The following is a 17,087-nucleotide window of genomic DNA, read 5'->3' on the forward strand; positions in this document are numbered from 1 at the left end:
TCACACTTCATTATATAGTCCCTTTACAAGTGGTCAGGGGTCTATTAAATACGCCTAATATTCTCCACCTGAGGATGCGGATAACCTGCGTTTATCTACAGCCCATACAGTGTGGACGCTTACATTGTCCACGATTCAAAGTGTGAATACCACAGCCCACCACGAGGTGGCGCCAGTGACACCCAAACAACCAGTGCGCAGCTGCGAATACCACACATGGCGCCTGCGCGTGATCTGCCACTGCTCGCGCTTGCTCAGTACGAGGGGGAAACCGAGCTGCATTCGGTGGCTGGGCTGAAACAGGATGGCGACGTCTCTCGGGTCAAATACTTACAACCGGCAGAACTGGGAGGACGCGGTGAGTGACCGGAGGGGCACGGGGGTTCACCACGGGGGTCGGCGACTGATACCGGCGCGTACAGCCGTGTGAAGCCTTGAGCAGGAGGCGAGGCCTGGTGGTGGAGATGGTGGTGGTAGTAGTAGGCCGGGGCTGCTTACAGTCACCAGGGCAGGCGGCAGTGATAACAGTGTGTGCGCCTCCTGGTGTACAGCATAGACGGGGGAAGTCATACACCATCACTAGTGTGGAGACCCCCCCCATCCTGAGAATAAGGGGCTTCCTGGTGTACAGCATAGTCAGGGGGAAGTCATACACCATCACTAGTATGGAGACCCCCCATCCTGAGGATAAGGGGCCTCCTGGTGTACAGCATAGAAAGGGGAGGGGGGATCATACACCATCACTAGTATGGAGACCCCCCATCCTAAGAATAAGGGGCTTCCTGGTGTACAGCATAGTCAGGGGGAAGTCATACACCATCACTAGTGTGGAGACCCCCCCCATCCTGAGAATAAGGGGCTTCCTGGTGTACAGCATAGACGGGGGAAGTCATACACCATCACTAGTATGGAGACCCCCCATCCTGAGGATAAGGGGCCTCCTGGTGTACAGCATAGAAAGGGGAGGGGGGATCATACACCATCACTAGTATGGAGACCCCCCATCCTAAGAATAAGGGGCTTCCTGGTGTACAGCATAGTCAGGGGGAAGTCATACACCATCACTAGTGTGGAGACCCCCCCCATCCTGAGAATAAGGGGCTTCCTGGTGTACGGCATAGTCAGGGGGAAGTCATACACCATCACTAGTGTGGAGACCCCCCCCATCCTGAGAATAAGGGGCTTCCTGGTGTACAGCATAGTCAGGGGGAAGTCATACACCATCACTAGTGTGGAGACCCCCCCCATCCTAAGAATAAGGGGCTTCCTGGTGTACAGCATAGTCAGGGGGAAGTCATACACCATCACTAGTGTGGAGACCCCCCCCATCCTGAGAATAAGGGGCTTCCTGGTGTACAGCATAGACGGGGGAAGTCATACACCATCACTAGTATGGAGACCCCCCATCCTGAGGATAAGGGGCCTCCTGGTGTACAGCATAGAAAGGGGAGGGGGGATCATACACCATCACTAGTATGGAGACCCCCCATCCTAAGAATAAGGGGCTTCCTGGTGTACAGCATAGTCAGGGGGAAGTCATACACCATCACTAGTATGGAGACCCCCCATCCTGAGGATAAGGGGCCTCCTGGTGTATGGCATAGACAGGGGGGAGGAATCATACACCATCACTAGTATGGAGACCCCCCATCCTGAGAATAAGGGGCCTCCTGGTGTACAGCATAGAAAGGGGAGGGGGGATCATACACCATCACTAGTATGGAGACCCCCCATCCTAAGAATAAGGGGCTTCCTGGTGTACAGCATAGTCAGGGGGAAGTCATACACCATCACTAGTATGGAGACCCCCCATCGTGAGGATAAGGGAGTAAGGGGCTTCCTGGTGTACGGCATAGAAGGGGGGGGTCATACACCATCACTAGTATGGAGACCCCCATCCTGAGAATAAGGGGCTTCCTGGTGTACGGCATAGAAGGGGGGGGGGGTCATACACCATCACTAGTATGGAGACCCCCATCCTGAGAATAAGGGGCTTCCTGGTGTACGGCATAGAAGGGGGGGGGGGGGGGTCATACACCATCACTAGTATGGAGACCCCCATCCTGAGAATAAGGGGCTTCCTGGTGTACGGCATAGAAGGGGGGAAGTCATACACCATCACTAGTATGGAGACCCCCCATCCTGAGAATAAGGGGCCTCCTGGTGTACAGCATAGACGGGGGAAGTCATACACCATCACTAGTATGGAGACCCCCATCCTGAGAATAAGGGGCTTCCTGGTGTACAGCATAGACAGGGGGAAGTCATACACCATCACTAGTATGGAGACCCCCATCCTGAGAATAAGGGGCTTCCTGGTGTACAGCATAGGCAGGGGGAAGTCATACACCATCACTAGTATGGAGACCCCCATCCTGAGAATAAGGGGCTTCCTGGTGTACAGCATAGACAGGGGGGAGGAATCATACACCATCACTAGTATGGAGACCCCCATCCTGAGAATAAGGGGCTTCCTGGTGTACAGCATAGACGGGGAGAGGGGGGGGGGGTCATACACCATCACTAGTATGGAGACCCCCATCCTGAGAATAAGGGGCTTCCTGGTGTACAGCATAGACGGGGGAAGTCATACACCATCACTAGTATGGAGACCCCCATCCTGAGAATAAGGGGCTTCCTGGTGTACAGCATAGACAGGGGGAAGTCATACACCATCACTAGTATGGAGACCCCCATCCTGAGAATAAGGGGCAGTACAGCATAGATGGGGGAAGTCATACACCATCACTAGCATGGAGACCCCCATCCTGAGGATAATGGAGTAAGGGGCTTCCTGGTGTACGGCATAGAAGGGGGGGGTCATACACCATCACTAGTATGGAGACCCCCATCCTGAGAATAAGGGGCTTCCTGGTGTACGGCATAGAAGGGGGGGGGGGTCATACACCATCACTAGTATGGAGACCCCCATCCTGAGAATAAGTGAGTAAGGGGCCTCCTGGTGTACAGCATAGACGGGGGAAGTCATACACCATCACTAGTATGGAGACCCCCATCCTGAGAATAAGGGGCATCCTGGTGTACGGCATAGAAAGGGGGGGGGGTCATACACCATCACTAGTATGGAGACCCCCCATCCTGAGGATAAGGGAGTAAGGGGCCTCCTGGTGTACAGCATAGACAGGGGGAAGTCATACACCATCACTAGTATGGAGACCCCCCATCCTGAGGATAAGGGAGTAAGGGGCCTCCTGGTGTACAGCATAGACAGGGGGGGGTCATACACCATCACTAGTATGGAGACCCCCATCCTGAGGATAAGGGGCCTCCTGGTGTACATCATAGACGGGTGGAGAAGTCATACACCATCACTAGTATGGAGACCCCCATCCTGAGAATAAGGGGCCTCCTGGTGTACAGCATAGACAGGGGGAAGTCATACACCATCACTAGTATGGAGACCCCCCATCCTGAGGATAATGGAGTAAGGGGCTTCCTGGTGTACGGCATAGAAGGGGGGGTCATACACCATCACTAGTATGGAGACCCCCATTCTGAGAATAAGGGGCTTCCTGGTGTACGGCATAGAAGGGGGGGGGGGGGTCATACACCATCACTAGTATGGAGACCCCCATCCTGAGAATAAGGGAGTAAGGGGCCTCCTGGTGTACAGCATAGACGGGGGAAGTCATACACCATCACTAGTATGGAGACCCCCATCCTGAGAATAAGGGGCATCCTGGTGTACGGCATAGAAAGGGGGGGGGGGGGTCATACACCATCACTAGTATGGAGACCCCCCATCCTGAGGATAAGGGAGTAAGGGGCCTCCTGGTGTACAGCATAGACAGGGGGAAGTCATACACCATCACTAGTATGGAGACCCCCATCCTGAGAATAAGGGGCAGTACAGCATAGATGGGGGAAGTCATACACCATCACTAGTATGGAGACCCCCATCCTGAGGATAAGGGGCAGTACAGCATAGATGGGGGAAGTCATACACCATCACTAGCATGGAGACCCCCATCCTGAGAATAAGGGGCCTCCTGGTGTACAGCATAGACAGGGGGAAGTCATACACCATCACTAGTATGGAGACCCCCCATCCTGAGGATAAGGGAGTAAGGGGCTTCCTGGTGTACGGCATAGAAGGGGGGGGGGGGGGGTCATACACCATCACTAGTATGGAGACCCCCATCCTGAGAATAAGGGAGTAAGGGGCCTCTTGGTGTACAGCATAGACGGGGGAAGTCATACACCATCACTAGTATGGAGACCCCCATCCTGAGAATAAGGGGCCTCCTGTGTACAGCATAGACAGGGGAAGTCATACACCATCACTAGTATTGAGACCCCCATCCTGAGAATAAGGGGCTTCCTGGTGTACATCATAGACAGGGGGAAGTCATACACCATCACTAGTATTGAGACCCCCATCCTGTGGAATAAGGGGCCTCCTGGTGTACGGCATAGACAGGGAGGATCATACACCATCACTAGTATGGAGACCCCCATCCTGAGAATAAGGGGCTTCCTGGTGTACAGCATAGACAGGGGGAAGTCATACACCATCACTAGTATGGAGACCCCCATCCTGAGAATAAGGGGCATCCTGGTGTATAGCATGCACAGGGGGAAGTCATACACCATCACTAGTATGGAGACCCCCATCCTGAGGATAAGGGGCAGTACAGCATAGATGGGGGAAGTCATACACCATCACTAGCATGGAGACCCCCATCCTGAGAATAAGGGGCCTCCTGGTGTACAGCATAGACAGGGGGAAGTCATACACCATCACTAGTATGGAGACCCCCCATCCTGAGGATAAGGGAGTAAGGGGCTTCCTGGTGTACAGCATAGAAGGGGGGGTCATACACCATCACTAGCATGGAGACCCCCATCCTGAGAATAAGGGGATTCCTGGTGTACGGCATAGAAGGGGGGGGGGGGTCATACACCATCACTAGTATGGAGACCCCCCATCCTGAGGATAAGGGAGTAAGGGGCCTCCTGGTGTACAGCATAGACGGGGGAAGTCATACACCATCACTAGTATGGAGACCCCCATCCTGAGAATAAGGGGCAGTACAGCATAGATGGGGGAAGTCATACACCATCACTAGTATGGAGACCCCCATCCTGAGGATAAGGGGCAGTACAGCATAGATGGGGGAAGTCATACACCATCACTAGCATGGAGACCCCCATCCTGAGAATAAGGGGCCTCCTGGTGTACAGCATAGACAGGGGGAAGTCATACACCATCACTAGTATGGAGACCCCCCATCCTGAGGATAAGGGAGTAAGGGGCTTCCTGGTGTACGGCATAGAAGGGGGGGGGGGGTCATACACCATCACTAGTATGGAGACCCCCATCCTGAGAATAAGGGAGTAAGGGGCCTCTTGGTGTACAGCATAGACGGGGGAAGTCATACACCATCACTAGTATGGAGACCCCCATCCTGAGAATAAGGGGCCTCCTGTGTACAGCATAGACAGGGGAAGTCATACACCATCACTAGTATTGAGACCCCCATCCTGAGAATAAGGGGCTTCCTGGTGTACATCATAGACAGGGGGAAGTCATACACCATCACTAGTATTGAGACCCCCATCCTGTGGAATAAGGGGCCTCCTGGTGTACGGCATAGACAGGGAGGATCATACACCATCACTAGTATGGAGACCCCCATCCTGAGAATAAGGGGCTTCCTGGTGTACAGCATAGACAGGGGGAAGTCATACACCATCACTAGTATGGAGACCCCCATCCTGAGAATAAGGGGCATCCTGGTGTATAGCATGCACAGGGGGAAGTCATACACCATCACTAGTATGGAGACCCCCATCCTGAGGATAAGGGGCAGTACAGCATAGATGGGGGAAGTCATACACCATCACTAGCATGGAGACCCCCATCCTGAGAATAAGGGGCCTCCTGGTGTACAGCATAGACAGGGGGAAGTCATACACCATCACTAGTATGGAGACCCCCCATCCTGAGGATAAGGGAGTAAGGGGCTTCCTGGTGTACAGCATAGAAGGGGGGGTCATACACCATCACTAGCATGGAGACCCCCATCCTGAGAATAAGGGGATTCCTGGTGTACGGCATAGAAGGGGGGGGGGGTCATACACCATCACTAGTATGGAGACCCCCATCCTGAGAATAAGGGAGTAAGGGGCCTCTTTGTGTACAGCATAGACGGGGGAAGTCATACACCATCACTAGTATGGAGACCCCCATCCTGAGAATAAGGGGCTTCCTGGTGTACAGCATAGAAGGGGGGGTCATACACCATCACTAGTATGGAGACCCCCATCCTGAGAATAAGGGAGTAAGGGGCCTCTTGGTGTACAGCATAGACGGGGGAAGTCATACACCATCACTAGTATGGAGACCCCCATCCTGAGAATAAGGGGCCTCCTGTGTACAGCATAGACAGGGGAAGTCATACACCATCACTAGTATTGAGACCCCCATCCTGAGAATAAGGGGCTTCCTGGTGTACATCATAGACAGGGGGAAGTCATACACCATCACTAGTATTGAGACCCCCATCCTGTGGAATAAGGGGCCTCCTGGTGTACGGCATAGACAGGGAGGATCATACACCATCACTAGTATGGAGACCCCCATCCTGAGAATAAGGGGCTTCCTGGTGTACAGCATAGACAGGGGGAAGTCATACACCATCACTAGTATGGAGACCCCCCATCCTGAGAATAAGGGGCTTCCTGGTGTACAGCATAGACAGGGGGAAGTCATACACCATCACTAGTATGGAGACCCCCATCCTGAGAATAAGGGGCTTCCTGGTGTACAGCATAGACAGGGGGGGGGTCATACACCATCACTAGTATGGAGACCCCCCATCCTGAGAATAAGGGGCTTCCTGGTGTACAGCATAGACAGGGGGGGGGGGGGGGTCATACACCATCACTAGTATGGAGACCCCCCATCCTGAGAATAAGGGGCTTCCTGGTGTACAGCATAGACAGGGGGAAGTCATACACCATCACTAGTATGGAGACCCCCCATCCTGAGAATAAGGGGCTTCCTGTGTACAGCATAGACAGGGGAAGTCATACACCATCACTAGTATGGAGACCCCCCATCCTGAGAATAAGGGGCTTCCTGGTGTACAGCATAGACAGGGGGGGGTCATACACCATCACTAGTATGGAGACCCCCATCCTGAGAATAAGGGGCTTCCTGGTGTACAGCATAGACAGGGGGGGGTCATACACCATCACTAGTGTGGAGACCCCCATCCTGAGAATAAGGGGCCTCCTGGTGTACAGCATAGACAGGGGGAAGTCATACACCATCACTAGTATGGAGACCCCCATCCTGAGAACAAGGGGCTTCCTGGTGTACAGCATAGACAGGGGGAAGTCATACACCATCACTAGTATGGAGACCCCCCATCCTGAGAATAAGGGGCTTCCTGGTGTACAGCATAGACAGGGGGAAGTCATACACCATCACTAGTATGGAGACCCCCCATCCTGAGAATAAGGGGCTTCCTGGTGTACAGCATAGACAGGGGGAAGTCATACACCATCACTAGTATGGAGACCCCCATCCTGAGAACAAGGGGCTTCCTGGTGTACAGCATAGACAGGGGGAAGTCATACACCATCACTAGTATGGAGACCCCCATCCTGAGAACAAGGGGCTTCCTGGTGTACAGCATAGACAGGGGGAAGTCATACACCATCACTAGTATGGAGACCCCCATCCTGAGAATAAGGGGCATCCTGGTGTACGGCATAGAAAGGGGGGGGGGGGGGGTCATACACCATCACTAGTATGGAGACCCCCCATCCTGAGGATAAGGGAGTAAGGGGCCTCCTGGTGTACAGCATAGACAGGGGGGGTCATACACCATCACTAGTATGGAGACCCCCATCCTGAGGATAAGGGGCCTCCTGGTGTACATCATAGACGGGTGGAGAAGTCATACACCATCACTAGTATGGAGACCCCTATCCTGAGAATAAGGGGCTTTCTGGTGTACAGCATAGACGGGGGGGGGGGGGCTCATACACCATCACTATTATGGAGACCCCCATCCTGAGAATAAGGGGCTTCCTGGTGTACAGCATAGGCAGGGGGAAGTCATACACCATCACTAGTATGGAGACCCCTATCCTGAGAATAAGGGGCTTTCTGGTGTACAGCATAGACGGGGGGGGGGGGGCTCATACACCATCACTATTATGGAGACCCCTATCCTGAGAATAAGGGGCTTCCTGGTGTACAGCATAGACGGGGGGGGGGGGGGGGGGGGGGCTCATACACCATCACTATTATGGAGACCCCCATCCTGAGAATAAGGAGCCTGCTGGTGTATTGGGGTGCTGGTTGACAGATCCTCTGACAAAATGTCTTTTGGGCATGTCTGACTACGTTTTGCCGATCGCTGGGGACATGTCAGACGGCGGCCTTCTCATAGAGAGCACAGGACTGTTGGGCCCAGCGAGCGCTCCTGTGTGTGGGACATTTGGCTGTCGGTTGAATGAAGTATCATTTGGCCTCCAGCCATGTAATGTGTATGGCAGACTTCACCGATCAGCACTGGGGAATCCCATTATAAAGCCTTGTGGTCTGTAAGGTCCTAGGAGGATCGGTGATTACCCCATGTTTTCTTTTATAACTGGAACCTCAGGTTTGAGAACAGCCTTCGCTTTCATTACACAATCTGGGTCCAGCATGCTCTATTTCCCGTTATGTCTAATTACTTCCAGTTAGGAATAGCTCGATCTAAATGGAAACTTCCAGTATTTGGTGTTCATATCCAGATCCTTTTAGGCTATGTGCACACGTTGCGGATTAGGGTGCAGATTTGCCGCAGATTTTATGCGTTTTTGTGCAGAAGCGGATTTTCTGTGTTTTTTCCCCCTGCGGATTTCTATAATGGAAGGGGTCAGAAACGCTGCAGATACGCACAAAGCATGCTACTTTTTTTGATCTGCAGCGGTTTTCATGCGGATTTAGCACAGCATTTATTTTTTTCTATTGATTTACATTGTACTGTAAATCACTGTGCAGAACTGCAGTGTTTCTGCGTGGAAAAATCCGCTGCAGATCTGCACTAATTCCGAATCGTGTGCACACAGCCTTAAGGTGCTGCAAGTATAAAAAAGAGATAAAATGTGCCCCAGCCATGTTCAGTATCATTAAGGCTGAATTCAGAGGTCCGTGACAAACAGTTCGTGTAAAAAACGACCTGTGGACTCCTGACCTAAACTCAATAGGTTCCTCTATGAGGGCAGCATGGTGGCTCAGTGGTTGGTACTGTTGCTTTGCAGCGCCCTTATGTTCAATTCCCATCAAGGACAACATCTGCAAGGAGTTTGTATCTTCTCCCCGTGATTGCGTGGGTTTCCTCCGGGTTCTCCAGTTACCTTCCACACTCCAAAGACATACTGATAGGAATTCTAAATTGTGAGCCACAATGGAGACAGTGATGATTATGTCTGTAAAGTGCTGCAAAATATGATGGCAGCACAGTAAATAATCTGTGCCTATATGGTTTTCGGATGTGTGAATTCGGCCTTAGGGTCCATACACTGAGTGTTGAGCGTTCCTAGGAAGGCTTGTTTCCTGATTGGCGGGCTGTTCTCACTGGCTAAATCGCCCCATGAGTGAGCTAAATGCTCATTTGTTCTGTGGAAAGCATTTTTAAGCGTACTCAAAAATCCTCACTTCAGCAGCACATCGTCCTGTGTAATCAGTAATGTGCTGCTGAGAATCATGATATTCAATGCACAGTGATCATATCACCGATCTTTCTGTGCGCATGTGAGTCCAGGCGGCCAATGTACATGCACCCTAAATTATGATACATGTAGACAAGACGCTCACCAGAAAACAAGCGTTTATTGGAACACCCGCTCCGGTTTATCCACATTTTGGCAGCGACCCTCTGAAAGCTGGGAAGCCTACACTCTGCTTTAGAGACACAATGATGTGGGTGAGGAAATACTCCTGCTTGCCTGAGATTTGCAGAGAGCTGATGACTCTGACCATTGAAAATCCTCATGCCCACAGGGGCATGATAACATGCTGTGAGGACCAACTAGCCTAATTAGCATAGAAAAAGTGAAGTTTATAAAAACTTGTAAACATGTATTTAGGTGATAAGCAGTAAGCACTATAAAGGGCTGGTTAGGCATGGAAATTAACAACAAACATACAAATGCTGGAGGGCATGGGGGAACTGTCAGGTTCCCTTTAAGCCATCAATGTGTGACCAGGCTGGTAAATGAACTCTGAACAACTTAGGGTCTGTGCACACGTTGCAGATTTGGCTGCGGATTGGCCGCTGCGGATACGCAGCAGTTTTCCATGCGTTTACAGTACCATGTAAACGTATGGGAAAACAAAATCCGCAGTGCCCATGGTGCGGAAAATACCGTGCGGAAACACGGTTTATTTTCCGCAGTATGTCAATTCTTTGTGCGGATTCCGCAGCGGTTTTCACCTGCTCCTCAATAGGAATCCGCAGGTGTAAAAACGCAGTAAATCCGCAGATAAAATGCAGTGCGTTTTACCTGTGGATTTTACAAAAACGGTGCATAAAAATCCACACATGAATCCGCAACTTGTGCACTTAGGCTTATTATACAGAGGATTAGGGCTTGTTAAGGCACATGGCGTGAAATCAACACCTCTGAATGAACCTTTAGTCCTAATGCCTCACCCGTGGCCAATTCCAATATCTATGGGCAAAGAAAGCAAGCTATCTATGATATGCTGAAGCCAGCACCCAGACTGCTGGGGTATAACCATTTAGTACATCAGTGTCCCCCATTATCCACCAGCGCCCGCTCCGTGTCCACAATTGTGTAATGCTTCTGTGTCTGACATTGGCTGATATGACACTTACTAATACATGAATGTCTTTTCAGGACTTTCCAATTCTTTGTCAGACATGTCTGGGAGAAAACCCGTATATCAGGATGGTAAGTTAACCCCTCAAAGGCCAGTAGTTGAATTGTCTATTTGCAGCTTTGTTTGTGGTTGTGACGTACATACACAAGCTGCAGAACACCGCTCTGTTACACGTGGCACCTCTAAGTACAAGAGTGAAGACCCCGTTTCATCGAGAATGACTTTCCATACTCCAAATTAATGAATAGCGAGCCAGAGTAAAGGTACCGTCACACTGAACGATATCGCTAACGATATCGTTGCTTTTTGTGACGTAACAACAACGATATCGTTAACTAAATCGTTATTTGTGACAGCGACCAACGATCAGGCCCCTGCTGGGAGATCGTTGGTCGCTGGGGAAAGTCCAGCACTTTATTTTGTCGCTGGATCTCCCGCTGACATCGCTGAAGTAACCCGATGTTTACCCTGGTTACCGTTGTAAATGTAAAAAAACAAACACTACATACTTACATTCCCGGTGTCTGGTCAGGTCCCTCGCCTTCTGCTTCCCGCACTGACTGGTGAGCGCCGGCCAGCTGTAAAGCACAGCACAGCGGTGACGTCACCGCTGTACTTTACGGCCGGCGCTCAGTCAGTGCTGGAAGCTGAAGGCGAGGGACATGACCAGACACCGGGAATGTAAGTATGTAGTGTTTGTTTTTTTACATTTACAACGGTAACCAGGGTAAACATCGGGTTACTAAGCGCGGCCCTGCGCTTAGTAACCCGATGTTTACTCTGGTTACCCGGGGACTTCAGGATCGTTGGTCGCTGGAGAGCTGTCTGTGTGACAGCTCTCCAGCGACCAAACAGCGACGCTGCAGCGATCCACATCGTTGTCGGTATCGCTGCAGCATCGCTTAGTGTGACGGTACCTTAAGATTCATGAACAAATATGCACCTTTTAATGAATTTGGTGCATCTGTTGGCTTCTGCTCCCCGCTACATCAATGTAATCCAGTCATGTGCAGAAATACATTTGTCGTAATTTCTGCCACTTTTGTGATGTAAATTATGGTGAATTTGGCATCCGTTCTCCCACATCCCCTCCTGGCAATGCTCCCCAAGTTTTAGAAAAAAGTCATAAAGTCTTTGTGCAAACTCCGAGCCACATGGAAAATGTTGCTACATAGAGAATAATGGCAAAACACAGTGATGAATCTGCCCCAGTGTAACCCTAAAAGTATGCTGGAAGGATTCACACATCTTCTGTGTTTTCGTTTCATTCTTCGTTTTGGCTTTGCAAATACTGACCCACAGCCCTCTGTCATAGTGGCCTAGGGAGCCACAGTTACCTTGTAATTGGGGCTATAGCACAGTCGACCAGCGAGTACAGGCAGTGTTGGCTAATTTCATACTGACTCAATCGTCCCTATAGTTTTTTGTTTTTTTTTATTGTACGTTCTTTTGAAGTTTAGCACATAATGGGGGACATGTATCGGTTTGTCTAGACCAATTTGTTTCCCCAAGACCACTCAATGTTTTAACTTCCTAAACCAAATTTATCAGTGTTCTACATTACTTATCACCCCATTTCTGTAGTAACAGAGAAATGGGTGGCATGGTTAACCTCATGGCATAAAATATAACATTTGTGATTGCATTTCTACAAAAGTCGCTAAAAAGTTCCATTTTCTAAGCAATTCATAGCTGTCTTAACCCTTTCCCTGCATATGACTTACAATTACGCCACGTCTAGTGATGAGCGAATATACTCGTTACTCGAGATTTCTCGAGCAAGCTTGGGGGTCCTCCGAGTATTTTTTAGTGGTCGGAGATTTAGTTTTTCTTGCTGCAGCTGAATGATTTACATCTTAGTCAGCATAAATACATGTGGGGATTCCCTGGCAACCCCCACATGTACTTATGCTGGCTAACAGCTGTAAATCATTCAGCTGCGGCAAAAAAAACTAAATCTCCTAGCATTAAAAAATACTCGGAGGACCCCTAAGCATGCTCGAGTAACAAGTACCGTATATACTCGAGTATAAGCCGACCCGAGCATAAGCCAACCCCCCTAATTTTACAACAAAAAACTGGGATAACTTATTGACTCAAGTATAAGCCTAGGGTGGAAAATGCAGCAGCTACCGGTAAAAGTCAAAAATAAAAATAGATACCAATAAAAGTAAAATTAATTGAGACATCAGTAAGTTAAGTGTTTTTGAATATCCATATTGAATCAGGAGCCCCATGTAATGCTCCATACTGTTCATTATGGTCCCATAAAATGCTCCATACAAAATAGGTCCCATATAATGCTCCATACAGTTCATTATGGCCCCATAAGATGCTCCATATACAAATATGCCCCATATAATGCTCCATGCAGTTCTTTGTGGCCCCATAGATGCCCCATATAATCCATTCAGTTCTTTATGGCCCCATAGATGCTCCATATAATGCTCCATGCAGTTCTTTATGACCCCATAGATGCCCCATATAATGCACCATATAATACTCCATGCAGTTATGGCCCCATAGATGACCCATATAATGCTCCATGCAGTTATGGCCCCATAGACGCTCCATATAATGCTCCATGCAGTTCTTTATGGCCCCATAGATGCTCCATATAACATTGTGCCACATGTAATGCTGCTGCTGCACTAAAAAAAAAAAAAAAAAAAAGACATGCTCACCTCTCGTCGCTGCTCCTCAGCGTCCCGTCTCTCCGCACTGACAGTTCAGGCAGAGGGAAGCGCGCACACTAATACGTCATCACGCCCTCTGACCTGAACAGTCACTGCAGAGGACGCGGAAGAAGAGGCGGCGGTAGAACGCGGAAAGGTGAATATGACATACTCGCCTGCTCCTGGCGCAGTCCCTGCATGTCCCACGTCTCCAGGAGCGGCGGCAGCTTCCTGTAGTGAGCGGTCACGTGGCACCGCTCATTACAGGAATGAATATGCGGCTCCACCCCTAAGGGAGTGGAGTTCATATTCATAACTTTAATGAGCGGTACCAGTGACCGCTGAACAGGGGAAGAAGCTGCCGTGCCCAAAGACCGTGGGACATGCAGGGACCGCGCTGGGAGCAGGTGAGTATTTGACAAGCATCGCTCCCCCTCACCGAGCCGAGAGGGGCACTTTCAGCCCATTTTTTGGGCTGAAAATCTCGGCTTATACTCGAGTATATACGGTATATTTGCTCCTCACTAGCCATGTCGTATTCCAGTATATGGATTGGGCTTAGGAGCTGAGAACGTCGTGTCGGAGATGCTGGCTGTGTTACATAGCCGACATCCTCCTGCAACAGCTCGAACTTACTCCTAATGCTGCAGTTTAGGGCTGGTGCAGACTGCCGTATTATCATTCTGTGTGCGATCTGACAAAACAGTGGATTGTACCCAGGCCGATGTACGTCTATGGGGTCGTGTACATGGACTTTTTTTTCTTGAGAAAGAGCCCACCTGAGGAAAAAAATCCGATATTTGGATCGCTCTCAGCTTTGCAAGTCAGTGAGTGCGTGGAAATCATTCAGCTGCATTTGGATGACAGCTGAGTGCAGTCTGATTTCTGCACACTGACAGAATGGAGACATTTCTTTCTCCATCTTCTCATCCCAGAGAATCGGGTCACACTCTGATCAGAGTGTAATTTATATAATTGGCCCGATTCTCTTGGGTGAGAGAATCTACCGGTGTCTGCACAAGATCTCAAACTATTTCATTACCCCTGTTAGGTCAGTGGCAGTTAACCTCTTCACGGCCTTTGACGTACCCATATGTCGTGATCTGATAGGGATTCACAATATTTAACTTATGGGTACAACACGACGATCGTGCGTTGCTCAGGAACGGTGTCCGAGTGATCACCGGCAGGAGCTCGCCTTCAGTTATAGCTGACACCCGGCTGCCATCTCTTCTTCCCTTCTGAGCCCTGCTGTGTGTCCAAACAGTAGTTTTCGCCCACATAAGGGCTATCTGCTTGCTCAGGAGAAATTGCCCTACGAATTGTATGGTCCAGTTTTTCCTGTTACCGCTGTGAAAATGAATAGGCTAAATCAATATTTTGGTGGGAAAAAGTACAATTTTTATTTTTTCCTTCCACATTGCTGTAATTCTGGTGAAGACCCTAAATGAGTTAATTAACTTCTTGAGCGTGGTTTTGAGCACCCTAAGGGGTGCAGATTGTAGAATGCTGTCACTAAGGTGTTTTGTGTCACATAGGCCCTCAAAGTTACTTCAAAAGTGATGTGGCCCCTAAAGAATTGGTTTTGTAAATTTTGTTGGAAAAATGAGAAATCCCCCCCCCCCCTTAAAAAAAGTTGTAAAAATGATGCTGAAGTAAATAAGGCATGCAGTAAATGTTATTAAAGGGAACCTGTCCGGTCCCCCATGCCCTGCAGCCCAGCAGCATTCAGCTATGTGTGATTAAACTCCCTCCCTAACTAGCCCTGTATAATATCATTCAGTTTAATGCTTTATTGGCCTCGTTGGGGCTTTCGTTCCCCGGACTAGTCAGCCCTGTTTCAGTGTTATCACACCCCTGCACGCGTGATAGCATAATGTGCACGCACATCATCGTCAGTGCATGCAAATCTGCACGCGTGCTGCTCAATCAGGCAGTGTCACTGCGTCTCTGAGCCAGGTGTTAGCTTCTTGAGCGGAAGCCATATTCGAAATCTCAGGACATGCAGTGAGTGACGCTGGAGGGGTTAAATAATGCAATCACCAATGACAATAGGTTGTCACAGCAGTCAAGAGTTTGCTGAAGGCCCCTATGGCTGCCATCATTATCCTCCTGTGAAGCACAGATCTATTAGTTAATAGAACAACTAAATGAAGGTTCAAGTCCATGAGGAGGCTAAAAAATAAAGTTAAAAAATATGGAGAGAAAAATATAAAAATTCAGATCCTCTCCCATCCCCTTTTGCCTCTTGAAAAATTAAAAAAAGCGTTTGTGGAATCGCCACGTGCGTAGATCAAAGTATTGAATTAAGCTGTACGGTAAACACTGTAAAGAGAAAAGAATAGAAATGGCAGGAAGTTATTTTTTTAGTTGCCTAGACGTGCTGAATATGAGCATTAGAAAGCTACGTATACATTGTATGTATCCCAAAATGTTATCTCTAAAAATACCAGGTTTCAATGCGAAAAAACAAGCCTTCACTCGGCTCCATCAAAGGAAAAATGAAAATGTTACAGGTTGTAGTAATTGGCCACATAAACCAATTATTTTTAATTGTTATATAAATTCCACCCCAAAAATTCACTACTTGAATGAATAAATACAAATTATATATATTGTTTTGTATCATTGTAATCACGCTGAAATGGAGCAGAGAGAATTGTGCTGGCAACTGAATTTTACCACAATGAACACTGGAGAGAAAAAAAATATCGGAATCGTGTTGGAGTAGGACTACGCCATTTCACCACACTTAAAAAAAATTTTCCGAGTTTTCCCACACCTTGTATGAGAAAATGCATGGTGTAATTCAAAACCTCTCCTCCTGGAATAAAACAATGTGTGTGGGTGGAAAAATAAAGAAAGTTATGGCTCTTGGAAGAAGGAGGAAAATTAAACGAAACGAAAAATTGCCCAGTCGAGCGAGGATTGTAAAGATGTCCTTTGATCTCCTGTTCTTATCTAACATTAGGAAGTGTATTAAAATGCCTAAAAAGTTGTGTTGGTGTAATTTGTGCCACATTTATTAGTTTTGATAAATAACAGAATGGTGTCAAAAAGAGTACACTAACGACTGTTTTATTCTTTTTTTTAATTTCAGACCAAAGAAAAATATGGCAAAGAGTGCAAGGTAAGAGAAATGATTCCACTTCACAGTTATGGGCCGTGGTTGGCTTAGACATTGGCTTTTTTAATCTTTTTCTAATATATTCCTCAAGTAGTACTGACTGAATGCTATATAACATGATATGTAACATTATTATAAAATACTGACACCACGTGATCTAAGTCAGCTAACCATGTACATTCTGGAACCTAAAAGTGACCCTTTTACTATCGCTAGTGCGGAGCGAGAATAACTGTTCTTTTAATGGTAATCTTACTGGGGGCGTGTCTTAGCTGGCCATGTGAGTGGAAGCAGGGAAGAGTGCTCCTGCTGCCATAAGGACAAAAATCCTGCTTTAACCCCGATTTTCGGGTAAACTCACCTAAATCCGGCTGGCTGAAGGTCCGGAGAGTGCAGCGGTGCGGAGCAGCAGGTC

General features: G+C 48.7%; 1 protein-coding gene across 1 annotated transcript in view; it reads left to right on the forward strand.

The window, feature by feature from the left end:
* Positions 1 to 222: 222 nt before the first annotated feature.
* Positions 223 to 17,087, forward strand: part of RBM22 (RNA binding motif protein 22) — a 35,757-nt gene continuing 18,892 nt past the window's right edge. The window contains exons 1-3 of the mRNA XM_069730697.1: positions 223 to 358; positions 10,888 to 10,941; positions 16,646 to 16,675. Coding sequence (XP_069586798.1) covers positions 305 to 358; positions 10,888 to 10,941; positions 16,646 to 16,675 — 138 coding nt within the window. The 5' untranslated portion in view covers positions 223 to 304. The remainder of the gene's footprint in view (positions 359 to 10,887; positions 10,942 to 16,645; positions 16,676 to 17,087) is intronic.

The sequence above is a fragment of the Ranitomeya imitator genome, chromosome 6, assembly GCF_032444005.1.
Source record: "Ranitomeya imitator isolate aRanImi1 chromosome 6, aRanImi1.pri, whole genome shotgun sequence".
Lineage (NCBI taxonomy): Eukaryota > Metazoa > Chordata > Amphibia > Anura > Dendrobatidae > Ranitomeya > Ranitomeya imitator.